Raw genomic sequence first — 27,503 nt, 5'->3', positions numbered from 1 at the left:
TATTCATCAATTGCCAGGCATTTTTTTGTTTCTCCTTTTTGGCTATTATGAGTAATGCTGCTATGAACATTTATGTATAAGCTTTTGTGTGGATGTGTTTTCATTTCTCTTGGGTATATACCTAGGAGTGGGATTTCTGGAACATACAGTACTCTATGTTTAATATTTTTAGGAACTCTCATGAATCTGTTTCCATGATGGATGTACCATTTTACACTCCTACCAGCAATGAGGATCCCAATTTCTCCACATTCTCACCAAAACTTGTGAATGGACAACTCTTGGCCTCAAATTCTAAGGACATCTCGTTTTAGACGCTTTTGTTATTATTCCCAGTTTACAGATATGAAAATGAAAAGACAGGCTAATTCCCTCTTCAAAGTCTGGAAACTATGTAGTGATGAAGCTGGCTTCTGACTTCTAGGCCAGTGCTCTTTCCACCAGGCTGTTGTGATGTCCGTGGCAATGTCAGTCAGGAATCTGAAATTTTTATGGGTCTATCTAAATATATGGAAACCCTGGTGGCATAGCTGTTAAGAGCAATGGCTGCTAACCAAAAGGCTGGCAGTTTGAATCTACCAGGCGCTCCTTGGAAACTCTGTGGGGCAGTTCTACTCTGTCCTATAGGGTCGCTATGCGTTGGAATTGACTTGATGGCAACAGGTTTGGTTTTTGTTTTTTTTTTTTTAATCTAAATATAGTGCAGATCTCAGGAAGAAGACTATTGGGGCTAATTGTGATGGCTGATCGAAGTGCGAAACCTATTTTTTCCCCTATCAACTTCTTAACACAGTAGACAGCTTTATTCTGTTATGTGTTCTTCAGAACCTGAAGTAGATGTCCTCTTATTCATGGCTTTCTTCTTGTCTTCTACTACTGTTCGAGCACTTTGAGAGCAGTGATCACATTTTCGTTGCCTCCAAATTTACACTGCTAGGCATAATGCCTGGCACACAGTGGACTTCCAAGTCAGAATTATTACATTGTTGTTGTTAGTTGCCATCAAGTCAATTCTGACTCATGGTAACCGCATGTGTGGGTTTTTAACGCTGTGACCTTTTGGAAGCAGATGACCATGACTGTCTTCTGAGGTGCCTCTGGGTGGGTTTGAACTGCCAACCTTTCAGTCAGTAGTTGAGTGTTTAAGTGTTTGTTCCATTCAGAGGCTCTGGAATTATTACAGAAGGAGTTTATTTTAAATCAGCTCTTTGGAGTTTAAAAGCACCACAAAAAGACGAGATATAAATAGTACACGGTAAAATAAGCCATTTTTCTTTATTATGTACCCAATTTATTGAGAAAAACATGGATTTAAGCTAGTGCTTGCATGTATAAATTGACATCGAATAGAGTATCCGGCTGTAATTTAGGGAGCCACAGATATTTTGAAGCACCCTTTGGATAAATGAAGAATATTCTAAATTTTCCCCGGATTGACTTTTTTTTTTGAGGACAAACATAAAAGTGGCGGTCCTAAAATTCTAAATAAAGCAAAGAGTCACTAAATTGGGAAATTTTCCTCAAGAGGCATCCTGCCATGGATAGAGAATAAGTGTGATGATACAGTTTTAGCTGATCATGTAGGTGTGAAAGCAGAAAGCAATTTCTTTTATTGGCTGGTTTTGTTCCAGGGAAGCTGTAATTTGTTCACCAAGTTAAGACGGTTGATGAGGTCCTTCTGAGATAGGCCAAGTTAAAATCTCCTTTACTTGACATCTCCTGGTGGTTACCTGACCTCTCTACTTGGAAGGAGGAATGTCATATGGCACCTCCAATGGTTTTCCTTATCCAGTTGAGATAATTTGTTGTAAGGGCAGTATAAACGCCAGGTTTCTGGGGGTTACAACACTTCCCAAAGGAAGTGACACCTCTGAAAATGTTACCACATATCAGAGGACTTCCAGCATTCACCTGGAACAGAAAGTCATGTATTTTAAATGTGAGTGCTTTCCAAAGATGATGTATTTATACATTCATTCATTCACTCACTCATTCATTCTTTCTTTCCTTATTTAACCAAAACCAAACCCATTGCCGTTGAGTTGATTTCAACTCGCAGAGACCCTATAGGACAGAGTAGAACTGCCCCTTTGAGTTTCCAAGGAGTGCCTGGTGGATTCAAACTGCCGACCTTTAGGTTAGCAGCTGTAGCATTTAACCACTACACCACCAGGGTTTCCTTCCTTATTTACAGGCTAATTTAAAAATCTCTTTTAATAACCATCTGCCCTCAGCATCAATTAACACATTAATTTATCTTTCCAAATAATTTTCCTTCTAAAAAAGGCAATTCTGGAGAAGATGTGCAAATATATCTATATATCAGATAGCTATATTTCAGTAAAACAAAGAAAGAACAATATAGGAAAACTTTGATTGTGAAAAAATAATTGTCTCCCTGAGTCTGATTGTATGTTCTTTTCTTGGTTAATAGACATTAGGGTAAGAAATGAATGTTGGGGCTACAAGAACGCTTGAGGTAGGATCTCAACTATACCCTGCTCTGATGAATGACATTAGCTAAGCCATCTCTCAGACCAAGGAGTACTCGGTGCTATTTCATACAATCTTTGGAGATTCATTCCCAGATCCATCAGCCTTCATTTCTTGTTCTCTCTGACCTTGTAAAACTGCCTCTGGGCCATGAGCTCTAAATAAGTTCCACCCTAGTCAAACCTGTCCTTGGCACATAAGAGGCAAAACAGTATAGGAGTTGAGAGTCAGATAGCCTGGGTCCAAATCCAGATCTACCACCCTGATAGGTTATTTAACTTAGAAAGTAAAGTAACTTTCTGTGCCTTAATTTCCTCATCTATAAGTCCCTGGATGGTGCAAATGGTTAATTCGCTGGGTTGATAACCAAAAGGTTGGAGTTCGAGTCCACCCATAATGGGCACCTCAAAACAAAGGCCTGGTGATCTACTTCCGAAAAATCAGCCATTGACAACCCTATGGATCATAGTTCTACTCTGACACACACAGGGTTGCCGTAAGTTGGAGTCAAGTCAACGGCAACTAATTAGTTCAAAAGAGGGGTGATAATAATGGTTATCTCATAGGGTTATTTGAGCATTAAATGGCATAATAAAGAACTTGGTAGTTCCGGGAACTTGAAAAATGCCAGCTGTCATTATTATGGAGAGCATTCATGAATGGTGGTTAAATGGTATACTGAAATTGCCATTACTAAAGAAGAAATGCTCTCTCTCTGCACAGAAGAATTCACACTGAACAAAGGTGCACATACCACCGCCACCACGTCAGTGCCAAACAGTATTCCTTGCAGGCCTTCTTCATAAAAAGTAATAACGATCGTCTACCCTGTTCTTCCTACCAAAAAAACCCAAACCCACTGCCATCGAGTCAATTCTGACTCATAGCAACCCTATAGGACAGAGTAGAACTGTGTCACAGAGTTTCCAAGCCTGTAATCCTTATGGAAGCAGACTGCCACATTTTTCTACTGCTGAGCAGCTGGTGGGTTCCAATCGCCGACCTTTCGGTTAGCAGCCAAGTGCTTAATCACTATGCCACCAGGGCTCCTCTTGTTCTTCCTAGGCATTCTATTTTAACTTTATTTTCTATAGCCAAAAAATGGTTTGAATTTTTAATTTACTTACTCGACATGCATCATTTTCACCTTTTTTGCCAATAGCACAGATCCTGGTTTTGTCAATAACTGACTTGAAATTATAATACTTTTCATCTTTGCATATTTTTTGGTCTGTCACAGTGACATTGACTTCTCTCAAGGTATCCAAAATTCCTTTTGGGTTTTTTCTGGTGCTTCTCCATTCTGCCACATGACACTTGGTGTGGGGTTTGACATCTTCTCCTGTTTTGGGTAGCTGAAGGATTCCTACATCTTTGGTAATCGTTGCCCTACCATCAAGCTAGAAAGTAGATAGGAGATGCAGTTTTAGGCAAGGAACACAGTAACAAAACCCAGAAGATATCTCCGATTGGAATATATATCCTGCTTATGAAGAACATGACTGAAGAGATATTTCAACCTAATTGACTACTTAGTAATTAATTTTTTAAAAATGACAGCACACTTTTTCAGATATATCTTGCTAGGCTATTCTAGGCAAAACCAGTTCAGCTGACCTGTCAATGGTAACATTATATTGGTGGTGGTTGGCAGTTTTGTGGTTGAAAAGTTATAGTGGTGAGATCAATCATTATTTAATTCAGGTGTTTTTAGGTTTGTGAATAGACTGGTATGGGGACCAACGAAGGAAATAGCCCTGCTGTGGCACAGGGTGAGAAAGTGCCCAGTGTCCTCATTTTCCACTCTAGTGTGGATTCCCCACTTCTGAACTTGTCCAAACCAGCCCGAGGGTCTACTTGCCTTCACTTGTTCACCCACCCTCTCCCTTTTCCTTTCATTTCCTAAGCCCTCTTCTGCATTCACCACATTGTTTCCAAAAAGTGAAAGCAAGGGCGTAGGGAGTATGATCAAGTTTGAGTAGGGGGTTGTTATTGTTGTTGCATGCTGTTAAGTTGATTCCGACTCATAGTGACCCTATACGACAAAGTATAACTGCTCCATAGAGTTTCCCAGGCTGCAATCTTTATGGAAGCAAATCACCAGGTTTTTTCTCCCACAGAGTGGCTGGTGAGTTTGAACAACTGACTTTTTGGTTACCCCACTGGCTGCTTAACCATGGTGCCACCAGGGCTCCTTGAGTAGAGAGTAGAGGGAGACAATTACAGTTATTTCCTATCTTCTTCCCTCAAGCTCATTTTGGAGCTCAGAGGGTCTTTGTTCTGCGGACCTTCTAAAATCACAGGAGTGCAGCAGCCATGGCAACTGTCACAGTCCTATCATTGTACTGTTCTCAGGCCCATCCTGTAAGATTGTTCTGCTAACGTAGGGCCCCCTCTGCATTGCTGATGTTCCCCACTCCCACCATGCTAACACTTAGAGGGTGAAATGGCCACAGATGAAGGTCTTTACAGAGAACATGACTGCAAATGCCCACGTGCTCCTTCCCTCCTTCTTCCCACTCACGCTTTCTCATGGCCCTCATGCTTGTCCATCTGGTTAAATGAATAAGGAGGAAAGAGAAACCCTGAAAGGGGCTTTGGGTCTTAAAGAGTTGATCAAAATTGAATTCTGGGAAGCATACGTTTTTAAGGAGTGGTCCTTTCAAACTCCCTTATAGTCAAGCACACAGGGGAGTGATGACCACACAATTAGGTTTTAACCCTGGAAGGTTACCCGTGGTGAAGTCTTGACACCCTCTTTATGATTTTTCTAACGGCATCACACTATCGGCCACAGTGTCAGAGGTGATGGGGATTTTCCTGACCCTACTCCAACAGCATTGAGCTCTCACCTCCCCTACTCACCCCACCCATCCTGTAATGGTAAGATTTCTAGGCCCTGATGTAGACCTGACTGCTTTTACCAGTTGCTTAAACCTGAGTCTAGAATCCCTTCCCTTCACTCAATTACATTTGCTACTGCCTGACTTGGTTCCATCTCTTACTCAAAATTATTCCAGAACTATTTTTTGAGGGCTTACTAGGAATTGGGCAATATTTTAATGATGGAGGACATAAAAGTAAATAAAACAGATACAAATGCCTATCCTTTGGACATTAAATTACATTGGGGGAGGCAGACAAGCAAATAAATAAAACCTAGAATATTTCAGGGGATGTTAAGTGCTATGGAGCAAAATGAGAAAGCAAGTGAGCCAGGGAGTAACCGCTGCGTGGGAGTAGGGGTAAGGGGTAAGGGGTGGGTGGGGAGCAGGTAGGGGGAGGGGAGAGTTGCCTCACTGGGGATTAGAATATGGCTGCAGTTTTGCAAGGCAGGCTTCATGGTCTGTGTCCTGAATCTCATGGTAACTCCCTTTTCTGCCCCCTTCCTTCATTTGTATTTTCCAGAATTCCCTCTTGTACAGCTGTTCTTCCTACCTGGAAGTCCCCTTCCTCCTTTTCTCCTTTCTGGCCTCCACTCATTCTCTCATCTTCCAGCCTCAGTTTAGAGTCGCCTTCTTTAGGAAGACTTCTCTGGCCCCTACTTCGCATGTGCTCCCATAGCGCTCTCAGCTCTGTCATTGATGAGTAAAATGCCACTAGATCAGAGATGTTGATTGATTTGGCCATCTCCTCCTCTAGACTATGAGTACTTTCAGGGAAGGACCTAATTATTATTGATCTTCTGAGAAAGAAGAAAGAATGGCACTAACTGCTAAGCCTTAATGTGTTAGTTCCAGCCCGGCACTCACAGCTGGGGTGTGATTTTTCCTGTAGATCATAAACAATCTTATAGATCACAAACATCAGACAAGGTGACCATAATGAAGAGAGCAAAATAAGGCTGCTCTGCAATTACGTTTGAGTATAGGCAAACACAAGATCATTGTGCAAACCACAAAAATGTCCATACACCCCCGCTCCTGGCTAAAATGAGTGACTGCTACTTCTTTACCAACCACAGCTGTAGCAACTGTCAATTTCTTCCACTGCCCAAATAAGATTCATGAAGATGCCTAATTATTGAATTACTCCACTCCCTTACAACACCCAGTTCAGAGCAAGCCCCTACTTCCTTAAACCCTTCCCTAAATCACTTACTGTAAGCTCAAATCCTATCATAAACTTGCTGCCATCAAATTGATTCCAACTCATAGTGACCCTATAGGACAGGATAGAACTGCCCCACAGAGTTTTCAAGAAACGCCTGGTGGATTCGAATTGCCAACCTTTTGGTTAGCAGCTGTAGCACTTAACCACTGTGCCACCAGGGTTTCCAATCCTATTATAAGCTGATTTAACACCCTCTTGCTGTTCTTGGGTGGTGCGAATGGTTAATGTGCTTGGCTGCTAAGTGAAAAGGTTGGTGGTTTGAGTCCACCCAGAGGTGCTTTGGAAGAAAGGCCTGGTGATCTTCCAAAAAGTCACCATTGAAAACCCTATATAGCACAGATCTCCTCTGATACACATGGGGTTGCCATGAGTCATAATCAACTTGACTACAATTGATACTGGAACATGCTCTTACTGAACTACCCCATGATTCCTCATGGTGTACCCATCAATAAACCCAACTTTGTTTGACGATAGATGAGTTCCTTGTGGTCTTCGATTTTTGGGCATCAGTACTTTGGATTTCCAGGTCCTACGACAACACAGGACTTTTGTCAACATCTGTTGAACTGAACTGAATTCTAAAAGAAGGAACATCTGTGGAACGTAGTGCTGGGTCTCAGCTGTGCTTCTTACCCCATACTCCCAGGCATTAGCCAATCTTGGCTGTGAGGCTGGGTGCGCTAAACCTCTAGTTTCAGATTAAAATGACCAAATTGCTAAATTTCATATGTATATATGTATATATATATAAATATAAACCCATGTTTACCTGAAGCAGTTGAAGATCTCCTTCAGATGTGAGCGAATCATAGCATGGATAGATAATATTCTTTTTAATGGAAAATATTTGCTTATGGTTCTTTTTATGGAATATAGAGCCGGCCCCAAGAAAAATCTGAGTTTTATTCTCCCTGAAAAAACAATAACATATACTTTATGTAAGAGAATGGATGAAATTGAACTATGGACTTCATTCATATCTGATCAGTTCTTTCAAAAGGTTTCCTGTTTATAAACGAGCACAGTAAGACAGGAACTTATGGGGCTTTTCTCTTTTGGTGTTTTAGCACCTTTTACCTAAAACCCCCAAGATGTTTGTTATCACAAATTGCTTCAATTTCACAACATCTTTTCAAGGAAAAAGCAACAAGGAGGGAACCCCAGGCTTTTTGGCACAGGAAAGAGCATTGAGTCATAATGGTCTGGAGAAGTATGGTTGCGTGCTGCCCAAAGAGGTTTGCCTGGATTTGGGGCTTCTCTCTGGCGTGCAGTGCATGGGCAAGGGGTGGGGGTGGGGGTGGGGGAGAGGTGTAGGGAGCAGGCAGGGAGCGAAGAGCTGCCAGTTTCTCTACCTGCTTAGAATTTGGCCTTCCTTCTAGGTTGTTGACACCTCATGGACATGGGAACAAAAGAATTTCCTGACTGGCTGGGCAGACTTTGCACCAAGCAGGCCTATTAATTAAGCATGCTAACTTCGGTTCCAGGGTAAATTGTACTGAAGTTCCTACCTGACAAATTCTTATTTTACAAAACATTATAATGTGAAACTGTTTGAATTTTCTCTATGGGAAACTAGTCTTAAGCTTCTTCTTTTGCTCATACAATTTATGCTAAAGTGAATAAGGGAATAGCATTATGGGTTACCAGTAACAGGTATTGAATAAGAAAATGGCAACATATGCGTTTGATAACCATTATCCTGTCTTTCAAATCATGATTGGGAAAACCATTAGTTTGATCCACAGGAAAATATTTTTTAAAATTGTCAAACATCAGCGATTCCCTATGGCTCAGTCTAATATGTAGAAACATGAGGCAATGCCAATTTCTGGTAAGAAAAACAGTTGTAATCCTAGAGGACGCTCACTTTGATTGACTATGTAAAAATATCCCGGTGAAAAAGGTCTGGAACAAGATATATCAAAACATTAACAGTGATTGCGTGTGGTTGATGAGATTATGAGTGTTATTTTTCACCTTCCGTCTTTTTCAAAATTTTAATAATGTTGCCATTTTTAGTGAAAAACCTTTAAAATTGTGTGCAAAAATGGTCATAATTTTGATCTTATTTCTGTAGGATCTGGCCTTTGTGTAGTATAATAGAACATCGCATTGAACGTACTTGCCCACTATCTTTTCCATCCCAACCTAATTGTGGTTTTGGGCTTGAGAGTCATTTTCACCTCCCCAATCTGCCTCGAGAATCAGAGGAGTACAGAACTACTCACAGCTGACAGCGAGCCGCTGTCAGTACCCAGTTTTCTTTGATCAGAGCCCCTGCACAGTTGTTGCTCCCTTTGAGTAGAGCCAGGTAGGGTCTTGAATGCCGTGCCACTTCATATCCTCCTGTGATTCCCTCGTGGGGCTCTGAAAAAACTAAAAGAGTGATCTGGAGTGAAATCCTACTCTATCGAGTCATGCTTCCTCCTGAGAAAGTTTGGACATAGTGAATAGATTTAACGCAAGCACACAGACATGCACTCCGTGCGAGGGAAGGAAGCTCACAGCAGTGGAGACCGGTGCCAGGGTGGTGCTTTTTTCTGCAGCGGTCTTGTCTATCCTTACGCTCCCTGTAACACTGACACTTTTAATAGTGTTTTTTCGTGATAAACTTGCCACTTGGCTTTTGGGTAAGTTTTATTATAAACATTTCTATCACATCAGGTGTTTAAATTGTTTTTTCTGCCACATGTCTAATTTGAGTTCTCATTAAAAAAAAAAAAAAAATTGGAAATGGATAGGGTAAATGTGATAAATATTCAGAGATATCTCTCTTCAGTTCCCAAAGAATCACCCAGAGTGCTTCCTTAAAATGCAGATTTCCTAGGTCCATAGTTCAGAACCTGGGAGGGGAACCTGGGAACCTACATTTTAAAGAAACACTCCTGGTGATTCTGATACGGGTGGTCCCTGGAGCAGTTGCGGAATTTTTAAGGTTGTGATCAAGTCTTGGAGAGCAGTGGTTTATCCTATTTCTGCCCCTTTGGGCAGGTATTAGGAGCAGAGGACATTTTGTTGTTAGTTGCTGTTGAGTCGATACAGGCCTTAATTCTCAGGTGCCTCTGGGCGGGTTTGAACTACCAACCTTTTGGTTAGTAGTTCAGCACCTAACCATTTGCGCCACCAGAGGGCACTGTATGGGATCGTTACTCATTTGCTAAGAGGTGTGGATAGACAGCCAAGAGTACAGTGAGGTCCGGGGCTGGAGGTGGTGGGTGGGGCTGTGGCCTTCTTGAAGGACACCCATGACTGGGCTCTGGCTCACAAACTTAACTTTTCTGACCTTCAGGCAGGCCAATTCTCCACCCTCTGACTCAGAGGCCAGGATATTGAGAGGCTCCTGGAATGTCATAAAAAAAACATGTCATAGATGAGAAAATTCTTTATTAGTAAAATTTTTATCTGAGTAAGTAAAGGCACCTTCTCATCATAACCCCTGAGAAAAGGAAAGCACTCTTCAGGGCAGTCAGTCACTTCCCAGGTGTTCTGGTTTGGGAGCAGAGGGCTCATAGGGGAGATTGAGTCTCTGGACTGCTCCCTCTTTCCGCTCAGGTGTTTATAATAAGTTTCTCAAGTCCAGGGCTGGCTGTCCTGCAGGTTGGGGCTAGGGAATCACAATATTCTCTTACCTTATTGCCTGCTCTGTATTCTGGCTAATGAAGTCCATTTGTGAAGTGATTCCTGGGGACAGAGATGTTGTCTGGTGTGGCTGGAGAACTCTTGTTTTTGTTGGTTTATAAAGAAACTAAATCCATGGCTTTGGTTTTACAAGCCCTGTATTAGTCTGGCTCACTGAGCTATTTGCCTTGCCCAGAATACAATGGTACACCTTGTAAGTACTACAGTTCTAGGTCTTTAATGGCTTTTACTTATCTTAATCCTTTCCCCTTATTTGATATTTTTTATATAGAAAGTGAGGCAAGACAGATGAGCTGAAAAACCATTACTAGTATTACTGTTGAGTCAGTTCTGACTCATGGTGAGCCCATGTGTGTCAGAGTAAAACTGTGCTCCACAGAGTTTTAAAGGCTGAATTTCTGAAAGTAGATCACTGGGCCTTTTTTCCAAAGCACTTCTGAGTGGACTCGAACCTCCAGTCTTTTGGTTAGCCCCCTAGAACTTTTAACTGTACCACTCAGAAACTCCTGAGCTGAATTAAGGAGCCCTCTGATGGAAACCCTGGTGGTGTAGTGGTTAAGAGCTATAGCTATTAACCAAAAGGTCTGCAGTTTGAATCCACCAGGTGCTGCTTGGAAACCCTGTAGGGCAGTTCTACTCTGTCCTATAGGGTCGCTATGAGTTGGAATCAACTCGACAGCAGTGGGTAGGTGACCCAATGGTTAAACACTTGGTTCGAATCGCCAGCCATTTCAGGGGAGAAAAGACTTGGCAATCTGTTCCCATAAAGATTACAGCCTAGGAAACCCTATGGGTCAATTCTACTCTGTCATCTAGGGTGGCTATGAGTCTTTGATGGCACACAACATTAAAATTTATGTTGTAGCTAAAAAGTAAATATTGGTTAATATACACAAGGAAAGACAAAAAGCAAATTCATTAACTGAACTTCTGCTTACACTTCTTTTTTTAAATTGTTGTAAATATATATAGAACACAACATTTGCCAATTCAGCATTTTTTAGGTGTAGAATTTAGTGGTATCTGTGTTTTTTCTTATTCTTTTATGATCACGTTGTGCAACTACCACCCATAATCATTGCCAAATTTCCCATCACGTAAACAGTCACTAAACAAAACTCCCCCTTTACCTTCCCTTCTGCCCCTGGTAACCACTAATAAACTTTGGTCTGTATACATTTGCCCGTTCTTGCTATTTCATATAAGTGATGTCATACAATATTTGTCCTTTTTTGATTGGCATATTTCAATGAGCTTAAGTTTTTTGAGGTTCACCCATGTTGTAGCATGGACCAGGACTTCATTTCTTTTTATGGCTGAGTAGTATTCCATTGTGTGTATGTTCCACATTTTGTTTATCCATCATCAATAGATGGACCCTTAAGTTGTTTTTACCTTTTGGCTATTGTGAACAGTGCTGCTGTGAACATTTGTGTTCCACCTACACTTCTAATTCCAGGATGAAATCAGGACAGAACTTCTTTCTTAAGCAATTTACATGTTCATTCAATTTTTTCCATGCAATTACTCTATGGCTACTTTTGCATGACCACTGGTAAAATAAGGAGCCCTGGTGGCACAATGGTTAAGAGCTCAGCTGCCAAATGAAAGGTTGGCAGTTCTAACATGCCAGCTGCTTCATGGAAGAAGAGACCTGGCGATTTGCTTACATAAAGATTTACAGCCTTGGAAACCCTGTGGGGCAGTTCTATTCTGTCTTGTATATATATAGTTGCCATGAGTCAGAACTGGCTTGATGGCACACATCAACGACCTGTTAAAAATGGATGCAAAGATGAATAAAACACAATTCTTGCCCTCAAAGAGCTTAGTAGTAGAAAGACACAAAGAATGAAGCTGTGGACAGATAGACAAATGACTGCAATGCTAGGCAGCATGTAAGTGCCTTGAGAAGATATGAATGAGGAGCTATAGGAGTTTAGAGAAGCAAGAAATCTCTCTTGGCAGGAAGGCTGGAAAGTCTTTATGAAGAAAGCAGAATTTTTTTTTTTTTTTTCCTGAAGGAGATTAAAAGATGTGCAAGGTTTCACCAGCTAGGGGCTGAGGGAAACTTCAGGTTAGGTATGATGTAAGTAAAAGGCAGCATGTTGGGGGTTATGAGAAGGAAGACTGCCTGTAGAGTAAGTGGTAATTGAGCCTAACAACTCATTACGTTTAAATGCCTTTTGAAATCCATACTTGATCTTAGAGGTAGTCTTTAAAATGGTAACTGTTAGCAAAATGATTTTTTTGGCTAGATATATTCTGTCATGGATTGAATTGTGTCCCCCAAAATATGTCAATTTAGCTGGGCCGTGATTCTCAGTATTGTGTGATTGTCCACTGTTTTATGTGGTTGTCCACCATTTTATGTGATTTTCCTATATGTTGTAAATCCTATTACTATGATGTAATAAAATGGATTAGCAGCAATTACATGGATGAGGTTTACAAGATTAGGTAGTGTCTTAAGCCAATCTCTTTGAGATATAAAAGAAAGCGAGCAGAGGGCCATGGGAACCTCATACCACCAAGAAAGAAGCACCAGGAGCAGAGCATGTACTTTGGACACAGGGTCCTGGGCAGAGATGCTCCCAGACCAAGGAAAGATTGATGACAAGGACCTTCCTCCAGAGCTGACAGACAGAGAAAGCTTCCCCCTGGAGCTGACGCCCTGAATTTGGACTGGCAGCCTGCTAGACTGTGAGAAAATAGATTTCTCTTTGTTAAAGCCATCTACTTGTGGTATTTCTGTTAAACCACAGTAGATAACTAACATATATACATTTTTATTTTATTGTGTTAAAATATATATAGCAAAGATGGCCATTGTAACTATTTTTAAGTGTATAATTCAGTGACATGAATTAAATTAACAGTATTGTGTAACCATCATCACTATCCACTTCCAAATGCTTTCACCACCCCAAACAGAAACTCAGTATTCCTTAAGCAATAACTTCTCATGCCTGCCTCCCCCCAGCTCATAGTAGCCACTTATTTACTTTCTGTCTCTATGCATTTGTCTATTCTAGGTATTTCATATAAATGGCATCATATACTATTTGTTCTTTTGTGCCTGACTAATTTCACTCAGCCTAATGCTTTTTTTAAAAAATATTTTTTTGTGCTTTAAGTGAAAGTTTACAAATCAAGTCAGTCTCTCACACATAAACTTATATACACCTTATTACATACTCCCACTTACTCTCCCCCAATGAGTCAGCCTGCTCCCTCCTTCCAGTCTCTCCTTTCATGACCATTTTGCCAGTTTCTAACCCCCTCTACCCTCCCGTCTCCCCTCCACCCTCCCATCTCCCCTCCAGACAGGAGATGCCAACATAGTCTCAAGAGTCCACCTGATGCAAGTAGCTCACTCCTCACCAGCATCTCTCTCCAACCCATTGTCCAGCCCAATCCATGTCTGATGAGTAGGCTTTGGGGATGGTAGCCTAATGCTTTCAAGGTTCATCCATGTTGTAGCATGTATCAGAACTTCATTCCATTTCATTTCTTTTTCTGTCTGAATAATCACCCATTGCATGTATGTACTATGTGATGTTTATCCATTCATTGTACATGGATGCATGGGTTGTTTCCATCTCTTGGTTATTGTGAATAATGCTGCAGTGAACATTTGTGTACAAGTATCTGTTTATATTCCTGCTTTCAATTCTTTTGGGTATATACCCTAAGGTGGTATTGCTGGGTTATATTAATTCTATGTTTAACTTTTTGAGGAACTGCCAAATGGTTTTCAAAATGATTTTTTTAAGGCCCCAACTCAACCTACTACTATTGTTTTAGTTGCTAAAGCCTCCACAACTCTGCATGATCTCTTTGGATAATAGTATCTTGAATTTAAGAAGTACTTCCCTTCCTTTTTTTTTTTTTTTTCCCTTCCTTAAGAAATCAAAAGAACTAGATGGTGCCTGGCTACAACAGATGACTACCCTGACAGAGAACACATCAAAGAACCCCTGAGGGAGCAGGAGAGCAGTGGGATACAGACCGCAAATTCTCGTGAAAAGACCAGACTTAATGGTCTGACTGAGACTAGAAGGACCCTGGAGGTCATGGTCCCCAGACCTTCTGTTAACCCAAGACAGGAACCATTCCCAAAGCCAATTCTTTAGACCGGGATTGGACTGGACTATGGAATAGAAAATGACACTGGTGAGGAGTGAGCTTCTTGGCTCAAGTAGGCACATGAGACCATGTGGGTAGCTCCTGTCTGGAGGGGAGATGAAAAGGCAGAGGGGAACAGAAGCTGGCTAAATGGACACAGAAACACAGGGTGGAGAGAAGTGTGCTGTCTCATTAGGGGGAGAGCAACTAGGAGTATATAGCAAGGTGTATATAGATTTTTATATGAGAGGCTGACTTGTAAACTTTTACTTAAAGCACAATAAAAATTAAAACAGAAATCAAAGCACCTTTAACATAGGATCTATCTCCTATCCCTGGGAGGTAGAAAGTCTCAGGCAATTATAGTCTCTTTTCTTAAACTCAAGAAACAAAAAGATTAATGATTCGCCCAACATCACATAGTCAGGGCAGGATGGGCAGGAACCCCATTTTTTTGATCCCTGCCCATCGTAGTCTATAAACTTTCTACTGGTAACGGGCTAGATTGTTTCAGTCTCACCTTAACAATCTCACAATATTCCATGGTGAGGTTATTATTTGGAATGAAAGATCAAAAACATTAAAATTAAAGAAAAAAATCAACAACTACAGCAACAATAATAATGAAAACATCTGTGATATACCAGACACCTATTAGTACTAGGCACTGGCTCTAGTATTTACTATAATGCAAGGAGGGTATTATTATTCTGGTGTATAGATAAGAAAGATGACTTTTAGATAGGGTAATTAGCCTACCCAAGCTCACACAACAAATAAATGGCAAAGCAGTGCTCTAATCCAGTTTCACATTGTGCAAAACCCATATTCTTTGCATTGCGAAGCTGTTTTTCTAAAGTAGTGGTTCTTTACCTTTTTTGATTTTTAAAATACAAAACCATTTGAGAATCTGATAAAGTATAGATATACATATGCATGTAAATCTTTGCATACAGTTTTGTGAGGTTCACAGACTTACTGATGCCCACTGAAGGCCTCATAAGGAGCTTGTAGATCCCATGTTAAGAACCTCACCTCTGAAGATATCACTGAGCTGTAACACATGAACACTGGGTTCAAATCTCAGCTTACTAGCTGAGGACCTTAGTAAATTTACTTAAACTTTCTGTGCCTTAGTTTCCTCATATGTAAAATGGGGCTGATAACAATAATATATACTTAAGAAGATTAAACGAGTTGATTCATGTAAAGCACTTAGGAGAGTGGTATTCTTGATGATAAGATTTATTAAATGTTGGCAAATATGTATCTATATAGTGTATATTTCTATATTAACATATAATATTAATATACTTTATGTATAAAGTATTATTGTATATTAAAGTGTTATATGCACTTAATACAAAGTGTTATTATATATAAAATATTAATAATATATATTAATATATATGAATTATATTAATCATACTAAATATATATATTACATATATTTCACTAAATTAGTTTACACTGATATTGTTTTCTTTACTACCCTCACTATTGGAAACAGACATATTCACAAACAAATTCCAAAACCAAAAGTTTTAAGATTTATCTTAGAGCTATTATTCACGTGTATTAGTGGGAGTGGGACAGTCACACTAATAAATCTATACATCCCCAATTTAATGACTTTGCCAGTTTTTTACTTAAAGGTTTTACACTGTAGATCTGGTGTGAATTTATGAAAGCCACTAGATACAGTTAATACTTTCATATTTTTACTGTAGACTTGTAGGGTATATTTTTGTCTTAAAAAGCCAATATGCCTTTTTGATAGCAAAGACAAATGATAACATTAAAAATTATTGGAAACTAAGTTAGGATTTTTTTTTCCTTGTTACATAATGTTAAACATAAATTAAAACTAATATAGAATCCCACTTTCTCATGAGCAAAACTGAAAAGCACATGTAAATATATCTTACCTCCAAGAATTAGAAGGAGAAATGAGGCAGTAAGGAAAGAGAAAGGAAAGAAAAACTTCATGGCTTCTGTTATCCACATATGGACACCATGTATTTTCAGGTATTTACATTGCTGATATATAATGAAACACAAAGGATGTGGTTTTTTTTTTTTTTTTGATTTTTCTTCTGTGCTGCTAAAGATCTTGATATTTTAGCTATGATGTGGTTACTTATTTATTCTTCAGAAGTGGTCATTTCTTTCTGGGTTAAATGTCTTCTACCTGAAAGGGTATACGTGAAACCACAGAGACTGAGGAATTAAAATTAAATACAAAATTGTTCTTTTGACACTTTTCTCACTTTAAAAGACAATTCATTTAAAAAGCTGAGAATTCAAGTCTATATCAGAATTTGAAGTATCTTTAACTTATTCTAATAAGAAAGGTTAGATATTGAACATTGTTGAGACTACTGGATAATCACTGAGGAAAAACTGAAATTAGAGTCTTAAGTCACAACATTCAGGTGTAAAGGCACTAAATGAAAATACAGATGAATATTTATGTAAATGTAGAACTGAGAAAGATACTTTGAAATCTGACATCAAAGGAAGTAATTGTAAAGGAAAAGATTGGTAGATTCAATTATGAAAAAGCAAAAACTTCTGTACCTTAAAACATCAAATATAAAAGTCAAATTGCAAACATTTTCAATATATGTGACACAAGTGGATTGTTTTATAAAGAAATGAGAAAAAGATGAATGCTTAAAAAGAAAAATTTGAGCAAGTAATTTACAAAAGAAGAAGTTAAAGTGGATGCTGTATCTCCATTCTATAGAAGAATGCATATGCACAGGGCAAAAGCTTATCAATAATACAAATGCAATTTAAAACATTTAGGCACTGTTTTTGCCTATCGACTTGCTAAAAAGTTAAAAAAAAAAGTATACCCTCTCTCGTTGGAAATTCTCATGTGTTGATGATATTTCGAACTACTATCTACCTTTTTGAAAGGTAATACATGTAAAGGGCTATTAAATTTTGCAGGGCCTTTAGCCTAACAAGTTGTGTCTATGAATTAAAAAAAATTCTGGAACCCAATTAAAAAGCGGGCAAAGTGCTCGAACAGACATTTCACCAAAGAAGATATACAAATAGCCAATGAGTACATGAACATATAATCAATGTCCTCAGCCATTAGGGAAATGCAAATCAAAATCACTCCACGCTCACAAGGGTGGATATTACGGTGAAAACTGTGAAAGCCAGAACTTGATGGGACTGTCTTGTTTTTCCAGGTCTCACAAGTTTGCACCTGTGACAAGGTGCTTACCCACTTTTCTATAGCTCTATATTAAGAATTCTACCTCATAAACATGCATTATGGGTTGAATTATGTCCCCCCAAAATATGTGTCAACTTGGCTAGGCCAGGATTCCCAGTGTTGTGTGATTGTCTACCATTTTGTCATCTGAGGTATGATTTTCCTATGTGTTGTAAATCCTGGAAACCCTGGTGGCATAGTGGTTAAGTGCTACGGCTGCTAATCAAAGGGTCGGCAGTTTGAATCCACCAGGCACTCCTTGGAAACTCTATGGGGCAGTTCTACCCTGTCCTATAGGGTCACTAGGAGTCTGAATCGACTCGATAGCACTGGGTTTGGTTTTGGTTTGGTTGTAAATCCTACCTCTATGATGTTAATGAGGCAGGATTAGAGGAAGTTATGTTAATGAGGCATGATTCAATATACAAGATTAGGTTGTAGATTGAGACAATTTCTTTTGCGATTTAAAAGAGAGAAGCGAGCAGAGGGACAGAAGGGCCTCATACCACCAAGAAAGTAGTATCAGGAGCAGAGTGCATCCTTTGGCCCCCGGGGTTGCTGAGATAAGCTCTTAGACCAGAGGAAAGTCTTGATGACAAGGACCTTTCCCCAGAACTGAGAAAGAAAGATTTCCCCTAGAGCTGGCACGCTGAATTTGGACTTTTAGCCTTCTACACTGTGAGAAAGTAAATTTCTCTTTTTAAAGACATCCACCTGTAGTATTTCTGTTAGAGCAGCACTAGATAACTAAGACAGAATTTGGTACCAAGAGTGTGGTGCTGCTCTAATGGATACCTAAAATGTGGAAGTGCTTTTGAAACTGAACGTGTAGAAGGTGGAAGAGTTTTAAAGTGCCTAAGAGAGTAAAAGCCTAGATTGCCTTGAAGAGATTGTTGGTGGAATTATGGACATCAAAGACAATTCTGGTGAAGGCTCAGAAGGAAGTGAAGAGAACTGTTACATTGGAGATGGCACACATGGTGAGAAGCAGCAGCAGAGGAATGGCGGCAGCAGAGAAATGGCAGCAGCAGAACCAGGAGACCAGCATGAGATAATGCCTGAGCCTACCCACGGAGCAAGACAGCTGAGTTCCTTTGGGCTGGAGGCTTCCTGGCAGACCAGGGTGCCTCCAGGCACTTATTAGTGGAGTTTAAGAGCTTTGAAACACTTCGCCCAGCAGGGCAGATGCAGGCAGTGAGGCCTGAGGGGCTGAGAGGCCAAGGAACCAGGAAGCAGAAGCTGAAGAGGCAAGGAACACAGGAAACAGAGCTACCTCAGCCTCAAAGGTTAGGGCCACGACCTCTAGGGTCTCAAAGAGTGGAGCCATAGCCTCTAGGGGTTCAAAGGGCAGTGCCACAGCCTCCTAAGTTTCAAAGAGTCAGATCTTCATCAACTCAGTTCTGGAGTGTGGGGCTGCTGTTCATGAGTGCCAGTTGGATGGGGTCAGATCCACTGCCCGAAGCTGAGGGGATGGGGCTGCCATGCCCAAGGTGCAGAAGAAAGGGGTCTGCCACCACTCAGGGGTGGGGTCACCACTCAGAAGGACTAGGAGAATAGGGCTGCCCAAATCCTAGGGAGCAGAGATGCCATTCCAGTGGGCCTGGAAAGTGGAGCTGAAGTCCAGAGCCAAGGGGCCTCCACCCAGAACCTGGAGAGTGTGGCCAACACCCAGAACCTGGAGGGCAGGGCCATTGCTAAATGGTCTCAGAGAACAGAGAACTATTTTCAAGCCTTGAGAACTAATGTAATACGTTCGACTTGCTTGGTGCCTGTTATCCCTTCTTTCCCTCCAATTGCTTGCATTTGTAATGGAAATGTCTATCTTGTGCCTATTCCATCATTGTACTTTGGAAGCAGGTAAATTGTACTCTGGATTTCACAGATGAAGAGGAATTTTTGGATTTTAGACTTGGAGTTGATTTAAGACTTTTAGGATGATATGATGGTGTGAATGTGTTTTACATGTGGCAAAGACATGAATTTTGGGGGGCCAAAGGGTGGAATTTTATAGATTGAATTGTGCCCCCCCAATATGTATGCCACTTGGCTAGGCCAGGATTCCCAGTATTATGTGATTGTCCACCATTTTGTTATCTGATGTGATTTTCCAATGTGTTGTAAACCCTACCTCTCTGATGTTAATGAGGCAGGATTAGAGGAAGTTATGTTAATGAGGTAGGATTCAATATACAAGATTAGGTTATATCTTGAGTCAATCTCTTTTTTGATATAAAAGTGAGAAGCAAGCAGAGAGACAGGAAGATCTCACTAAGAAATAGTACTAGGAGCAGAGTGTATCCCTTGGACCCAGGGTCCCTGTGCTGAGAATCTCCTAGACCAGGGGAAATTGATGACAAGGATCTTCCCCCAGAACCGACATAGAAAGAAAGCTTTCCCCTGGAGCTGGCACCCTGAATTTGGACTTCTAGCCTCCTAGACTGTAAGAGAATAAATTTCTCTTTGTGGTATTTCACACACAATTATGGTATTTCTGTTATAGCAGTGCTAGATAACTAAGACACACACTCAGTGAGTTTTCCCTCTCTGGCAGGTTTCCACCTTATATAGGTTTTGGCTTTCACAGGTTCTACTGTACATACAATGGAGTATTATTCAGCCATAAAGAGAAATGAAGTTCTTATACATGCCACCACAGGGATAAACATTGAAAACATTATGCTAAGTGAATAAATCAGAACCGAAAGCTCAAATATTGTGTGATTCCACTTTTATGAAATACGTAGAATAGGAAAATCCATTAAGATAAAAGAAGATTGATAGATACCAGGGGCTGGGGAGAGGAGATGAGGAGTTGTCTTAGTCATCTAGTGCTGCCATAACAGAAATGTTACAAGTGGATGGCTTTAACAAAGAGAAATTTATTTTCTCACAGTAAAGTAGGTTTTAAGTCCAAATTCAGGGCAATTGGCTCTACGGGAAGGCTTTCTCTCTCTGTTGGCTCTGGAGGAATGTCCTTCTCCTCAATCTTCCCACAGTTGAGGAGCTTCTCAGGCACTGGGACCCCATATCCAAATGGTGCTCTCTGCTCCTGGTGCTGCTTTCTGGGTGGTATGAGGTCCCCAACTCTCTACTTGCTTCCCTTTCCTTTCATCTCTTGAGAGATAAAAGTTGGTGCAGACCACAGCCCAGGGAAACTCCCTTTACCTTGAATCAGGGAGGGGACCTGAGTAAGGGTGGTATTACAATCCCACCCTAATCCTCTCAAAATCACAATCACAAAATGGAGGACAACCATACAATACTGGGAATCGTGGCCTAACCAAGCTGACACATATTTTTTGGTGGACAGAATTCAATCCAAGACAGGAGTGAAAAAATAATTATGGAGATGTATAAAGATATATATTTTTTTTTTTATAAGAAAGTTTATTGCATTATTGGTTATCATGAAAAAAAAATTGAAAATAATCTAAATGTCCTAAAACAAGGAATTAGGTTAGTGTATTAATTTCTTTGGAGAAAATATTTCTCCAAGTTTTCAAGGATTTCATTTTACTTAGATCCACATCAATGCCCCACATCAAAGCAGCAGTTAAGAAATCAAATGACATACTGCATTGGGCAAATCTGCTGCAAAAGACCCCTTTAAAGTATTAAAAAGCAAAGATGTCACTTTGAGGACTAAGGTGAACCAGACCCAAGCCATGATATTTTCAATCACCTCATATGCATGTGAAAGCTGGACAATGAATAAGGAAGACCAAAGAAGAATTGATGCCTTTGAATTATGATGTTGGTGAAGAATATTGGATATACCATGGACTGCCAGAAGAATAAACAAATTTGTCTTGGAAGAAGTACAGCTGGAATGCTCCTTAGAAGGGAGGATGGTGAGCATCGTCTCACTTACTTTGGACATGTTATCAGGAGGGACCATGCCTGGAGAAGGACATCATGCTTGGTAGAGGGTCAGCAAAAAAGAGGAAGAGCCTCAATGAGATGAATTGACACAGTGGCTGCAACAATGGGCTCAAACACAGCAAGGATTGTGAGGCTGGTACAGGACCTGGCAGTGTTTTGTTCTGTTGTACATAGGGTCGTCGTGAGTCAGAACTGACTTAGAGGCACCCAATGACAATAATTAATTTCCTGTCGCTGCTGAAACAAATGACCAGAAGTTTAGTGGCTTAGAACAACATAGATTCATTATCTTGTGGTTTTGTAGGTCAGAATTCTGACACGAGTCTCACGAAGTTAAAATCAAGATATTGGCAAGGCTGCATTCCTTCCTGGGGGCTCTAGAGGAGAATCTATTTCCTTGCCTTTTCCAGTTTCTAGAAGATACTCTCATTTCTTGGCTTGTGGCCCTCTTCCACATTCAAAGCCAACAATGGCTGGTCTAGTCTTTCTCAAATGCATCACCTGGACACTGACTGTTTTGCCTCTTGCTTCTACTTTCAAGGGCCCTTTGATTACACTGAGCCTACCTGGGTAATTCAGGATACTCTCCCTATTTTATGGTGCACTGATTAGCAGGTTTAATTCCATCTGTAACCTTAAATCCTCTTTACTATGTAACCTAACACATTCACAGGTTCTGAGGATTAGGATAGGGCATCCTGGGGGGAGCATTAATGTGTACACCACCGTTAGTAAATTATAGTTGATCTCTACAACCATTAAGTAATATGCTAAGTATTTTTCCTATAGTTTTTTTTTTTTTTTTATAGGTAGAAGGTGAAAAGGAGGATGTGTAGTAGTTGCTGCAGTGAACAGTGTGGCAGTGTGGGAGTTATGATAATTAAAAGGGTTATGGAGAGGGCAGGCTTCTGTTAATGGCATTGGGAGCCTTAAGAACAGACAAAGTAGTCCAGGCCAGTCAACTGCCAACTTAAGGCCCACAGTGCAAGCCAGAGGGCTTTTATGGCAGCTTTTTTTTAATGAAATGCTCATCATCTGCAGCTGCAGCTCAGATTGATCTGAAAAATCAGAGCCAGGATCTGATTGTAATGGAGAAAAAACTGCCAAGGAGACTGAGTGTGCAGCCTCAATATGTTTCCTAGGTCAAAGTTGAGGCCCTGAAGGGAAAAGAGTGGGACCCTGAGACCTGGATGGGGATGTTTGTGAGGACAAGCTGAGAATCTTGAACACTCAAATTCCTCCGAATCTTCTGGGCTAGCTGCAGCCTTTGCCCTCTTGATTGAGAAAAAAACCTGCCTTACTTGGAGACCATGTAGTGAACTCATCTGAAACAGGTGTCTTAGAAGATGAGATTTCTTTTTGAAGAATCTGCCCCTAACACTCCCCATTGCCTTCATACTGACAACCGGAGTCAGATCTCAGCATAGCTTTAGTCAAGGAGTATGGTCCCTGCTCAGGGGGAAAGTAGCTCACATGCCAAAGAAATTGCAGGACCTGACAAATACGTATCAGTCCAAATCGAGAGAACACATGGGATTGCATTATGAGGGAGTTAGAGAGAGGGGACTTCAACCTTCCTCAGCCACTCACTCCTATGGTCATACCCTAGACCTTAAAAAAAAAAAAAAAAAAAAAACCACCAATATTTACATCCCCTCCCAAATCTCAATTTCGTGTATGCTTTTTAGTACCATCTCCCATCTTTTCAGCTCACTCTCTCTAGATTCCTCAACTCCAATCCTTTGATCTCACCAAGACTTCCAGGTCATTGATTTCATCTCATTTTCACACTCTCACCCCCTTCATGCCCCCTCTTTCCTATTTGCCCAAGTTAAATGCCACTGTTCAACCAAACAGACCAAAAAACAACAACAAAAAAATAAACAAACAAAAAAACCCAAAAAACAAAAACTCCTTGCCGTTGAGTCCATTTCGACTCATAGCAACCCTATAGAACAGAGTAGGACCGCCCCATAGAGTTTCTAAGGAGTGCCTGGTGGATTCAAACTGCAGACCTTATGGTTAGCAGATGTGGCCCTTAACCACTACACCACCAAGGTTTCCAAATGGACAGTAAGACTAAATTTTGAGCTGCAGAGAGGTAGCTCTCCTAATATTCCTCCATCTGTCCATCCATCCATCCGTCCATCCATCCGTCCATCCATCCCTCTGTCCCTCCATCTGTCCGTCCGTCCCTCCCTCCCTCCCTCCCTCCGTTCCTCCCTCCCTCCATCCCTCCATCCCTTCATCCATCCATCCATCAAATATTGAGGTCTACTGTGTTCCGGCCCTTAACAGACATGAGAAGCAGTTACTGCCTTACCAACATGGTAGGATATAGATATGCAGCTTTCTAGAAACTTGAAGATGATGTGGAACAATTTTCCTACCATATGGAATTGATATAGAATATGATTGCAGTTGGTACCTTCATTCAATTCATACTTGAGTAAGAGCTTCCTATATGCTGAGCACTGTGCTAGATGAATAGATAAATCCTGGTGCTCAGGATCTGGATTATTTAGAAAACTATAACTACCTCAGTGTTTCAGGAACCTAAGTGTGGGCGATGAGGTTAGAGAGATGGGAACATTATGAAGAACTTTTAACACCGTGATAAATCAAGCATATAGACTCTCACAGGGGCAGTGGGAAACCAGTGAAGGGTTTTAAGCAGGAGAGGGGCATGGTTATGTCTATATTAAAGAGAGATCACTCTGGTAGCAATGTGGAAGCCGTGGCACATATAGGTGTCTGTATATAAAAGGTTTAAGAGGCAGTGATCTGCTGGAAGGGGAAAATTTGCAAGTTGTCTTGGAGCAGTGTTTGCATAGCAAAGCCCATACCTAGAGTGAATACTTATCAAGGAGTGTAGTTGATGGGAGGGGAGTGGTAGAAACTCGTGGTTGGGGAGTGAAGCTGAAAGTTTTCAGTGACACAGGAGGGAATGAGGCTACAGACAGTTTAGGAAATTATTATCCAGATTTGAATCAGCAGAAGCCGTGGGGATGGGAAGGAAAGGGTAGATAAAAGGGGTTAAAATTAATTTGTTGTTGTTGTTAGGTGCTGTCGAGTTGGTTCTGACTCATAGCGACCCTATGCGCAACGGAACGAAACATTGCCCCATCCTGCGCCATCCTTACAATCCTTACAATCGTTGTTATGCTTGAGCTCGTTGTTGCAGCCACTGTGTCAATCCACCTCGTTGAGGGTCTTCCTCTTTTCCACTGACCCTGTACTCTGCCAACCATGATGTCCTTTTCTAGGGACTGATCCCTCCTGAAAACATGTCCACAGTATGTAAGATGCAGTCTCGCCATCCTTGCTTCTAAGGAGCATTCTGGTTGTACTTCTTCTAAGACAGATTTGTTCATTCTTTTGGCAGTCCATGGTATATTCAGTATTCTTCGCCAACACCACAATTCAAAGGCATCAACTCTTCTTCGGTCTTCCTTATTCATTGTCCAGCTTTCACATGCATATGATGTGATTGAAAATACCATGGCTTGGGTCAGGCGCACCTTAGTCTTCAAGGTGACATCTTTGCTTTTCAACACTTTGAAGAGGTCCTTTGCAGCAGATTTACCCAATGCAACGCGTCTTTAATTTCTTGACTGCTGCTTCTGTTGTGGCTGTTGATTGTGGATCTAAGTAAAATGAAATCCTTGACAACTTCAATCTTTTCTCTGTTTATCATGATGTTGCTCATTGGTCCAGTTGTGAGGATTTTTGTTTTCTTTATGTTGAGGTGCAATCCATACTGAAGGCTGTGGTCTTCATTAGTAAGTGCTTCAAGTCCTCTTCACTTTCAGCAAGCAAGGTCGGATCAGCTGCATAACCCAGGCTGTTAATGAGTCTTCCTCCAGTCTTGATGTCTTGTTCTTCTTCATATACCCCAGCTTCTCGATTATTTGTTCAGCATACAGATTAAATAGGTATGGTGAAAGAATACAACCCTGACACACACCTTTCCTGACTTTAAACCAATCAGTATCCCCTTGTTCTGTCTGAATGACTGCCTCTTGATCTATGTACAGGTTCCTCATGAGCACAATTAAGTGTTCTGGAATTCCCATTCTTTTCAGTGTTATCCATAGTTTGTTATGATCCACACAGTCAAATGCCTTTGCATAATCAATAAAACACAGGTAAACATCCTTCTGGTATTCTCTGCTTTCAGCCAGGATCCATCTGACATCAGCAATAATATCCCTGCTTCCATGTCCTCTTCTGAAACCAGCTTGAACTTCTGGCAGTTCCCTGTCGATATACTGCTGTAGCCGTTTTTCAATGATCTTCAGCAGAATTTTGCTTGTGTGTGATATTAATGATATTGTTCTCTAATTTCCACATTCGGTTGGATCACCTTTCTTGGGAATAGGCATAAATATGGATCTCTTCCAGTCAGTTGGCCAGGAAGCTCTCTTCCACATTTCTTGGCATAGACAAGTGAGCACCTCCAGCACTGCATCTGTTTGTTGAAACATCTCAATTGGTATTCAATCAATTCCTGAAGCCTTGTTTTTTGCCAATGCCTTCAGAGCAGCTTGGACTTCTTCCTTCAGTACCATCGGTTCCTGATCATATGCCACCTTTTGAAATGGTTGAATATCGACTAACTCTTTTTGGTATAATGACTCTGTGTATTCCTTCCATCTTCTTTTGATGCTTCCTGCATCATTTAATATTTTCCCCATAGAATCCTTCACTATTGCAACTCGAGGCTTGAATTTTTTCTTCAGTTCTTTCAGCTTGAGAAATGCCGAGTTTGTTCTTCCCTTTTGGTTTTCCATCTCCAGCTCTTTGCCCATGTCATTATAATACTTTATTTTGTCTTCTCAAGAGGCCCTTTGAAATCTTCTGTTCGGTTCTTTTACTTCATGAATTTTTCCTTTTGCTTTAGCTGCTCGATGCTCAAAAGCAAGTTTCAGAGTCTCCTCTGACATCTACCTTGTTCTTTTCTTTCTTTCCTGTCTTTTCATTGACCTCTTGCTTTCTTCATGGATGATGCCCTTGAAGTCATTCTACAACTCGTCTGGTCTTTGGTCACTAGTATTCAATGTGTCAAATCTATTCTTCAGATGGTCTCTAAATTCAGGTGGGATATATTCAAGGTCATATTTTGGCTCTTGTGGACTTGCTCTGATTTTCTTCAGTTTCAGCTTGAACTTGCTTATGAGCAATTGATGGTCTGTTCCACAGTCGGCCCCTGGCCTTGTTCTAACTGATGATATTGAGCTTTTCCATTGTCTCTTTCCACAGATGTAGTCAATTTGATTTCTGTGTGTTCCATTTGGCGAGGTCCATGTGTATAAAACATAGTCGCCGTTTATGTTGGTGAAAGAAGGTATTTGCAATGAAGAAGTCGTTGGTCTTGCAAAATTCTATCATTCGATCTCCAGCATTGTTCCTATCACCAAGCCCATATTTTCCAACTACTGATCCTTCTTCTTTGTTTCCAACTTTCGCATTCCAATTGCCAGTAATTATCAATGCATCTTGATTGCATGTTTGATCAATTTCAGACTGCAGCAGCTGATAAAAATCTTTTATTTCTTTATCTTTGGCCCTAGTGGTTGGTGTGTAAATTTGGATAATAGCCGTATTAACTGGTCTTTCTTGTAGACGTATGGATATTATCCTATCACTGACAGCGTTGTACTTCAGAATAGATCTTGAAACGTTCTTTTTGACAATGAATGCAACACCATTCCTATTCGAGATGTCATTCCCAGCATAGTAGACTTTATGATTGTCCGATTCAAAATGGCCAATACCAGTCCATTTTAGCTCACTAATGCCTAGGATATCGATGTTTATGCGTTCCGTTTCATTTTTGATGATTTCCAATTTTCCTAGATTCGTACTTCATACATTCCAGGTTCCGATTATTAATGGATGTTTTCAGCTGTTTCTTCTCATTTTGAGTTGTGCCACATCAGCAAATGAAGGTACTAAAAGCTTTACTCCACCCTTGTGATTAAGGTTGACTCTACTTTGAGGAGGCAGC

General features: G+C 40.6%; 1 protein-coding gene across 1 annotated transcript; it reads right to left on the bottom strand.

Moving 5' to 3' along the window:
* Positions 1-1,236: 1,236 nt before the first annotated feature.
* LOC111749961 (granzyme A-like) lies at positions 1,237-16,382 on the bottom strand. Its single transcript, XM_023545453.2, has 5 exons — positions 16,305-16,382; positions 8,838-8,985; positions 7,379-7,520; positions 3,621-3,893; positions 1,237-1,911 (listed from the first exon to the last, which is right to left on the bottom strand). Exons 1-5 carry the CDS (start codon positions 16,363-16,365, stop codon positions 1,759-1,761), a joined length of 777 nt encoding a protein of 258 aa, XP_023401221.2. The 5' UTR covers positions 16,366-16,382; the 3' UTR covers positions 1,237-1,758.
* Between the last annotated feature and the right edge of the window lie 11,121 nt (positions 16,383-27,503).

Source organism: Loxodonta africana, chromosome 2, assembly GCF_030014295.1.
Source record: "Loxodonta africana isolate mLoxAfr1 chromosome 2, mLoxAfr1.hap2, whole genome shotgun sequence".
Lineage (NCBI taxonomy): Eukaryota > Metazoa > Chordata > Mammalia > Proboscidea > Elephantidae > Loxodonta > Loxodonta africana.
Note: the sequence above shows the minus strand (reverse complement) of the source record. Positions and strands in the feature narration are given on the sequence as shown.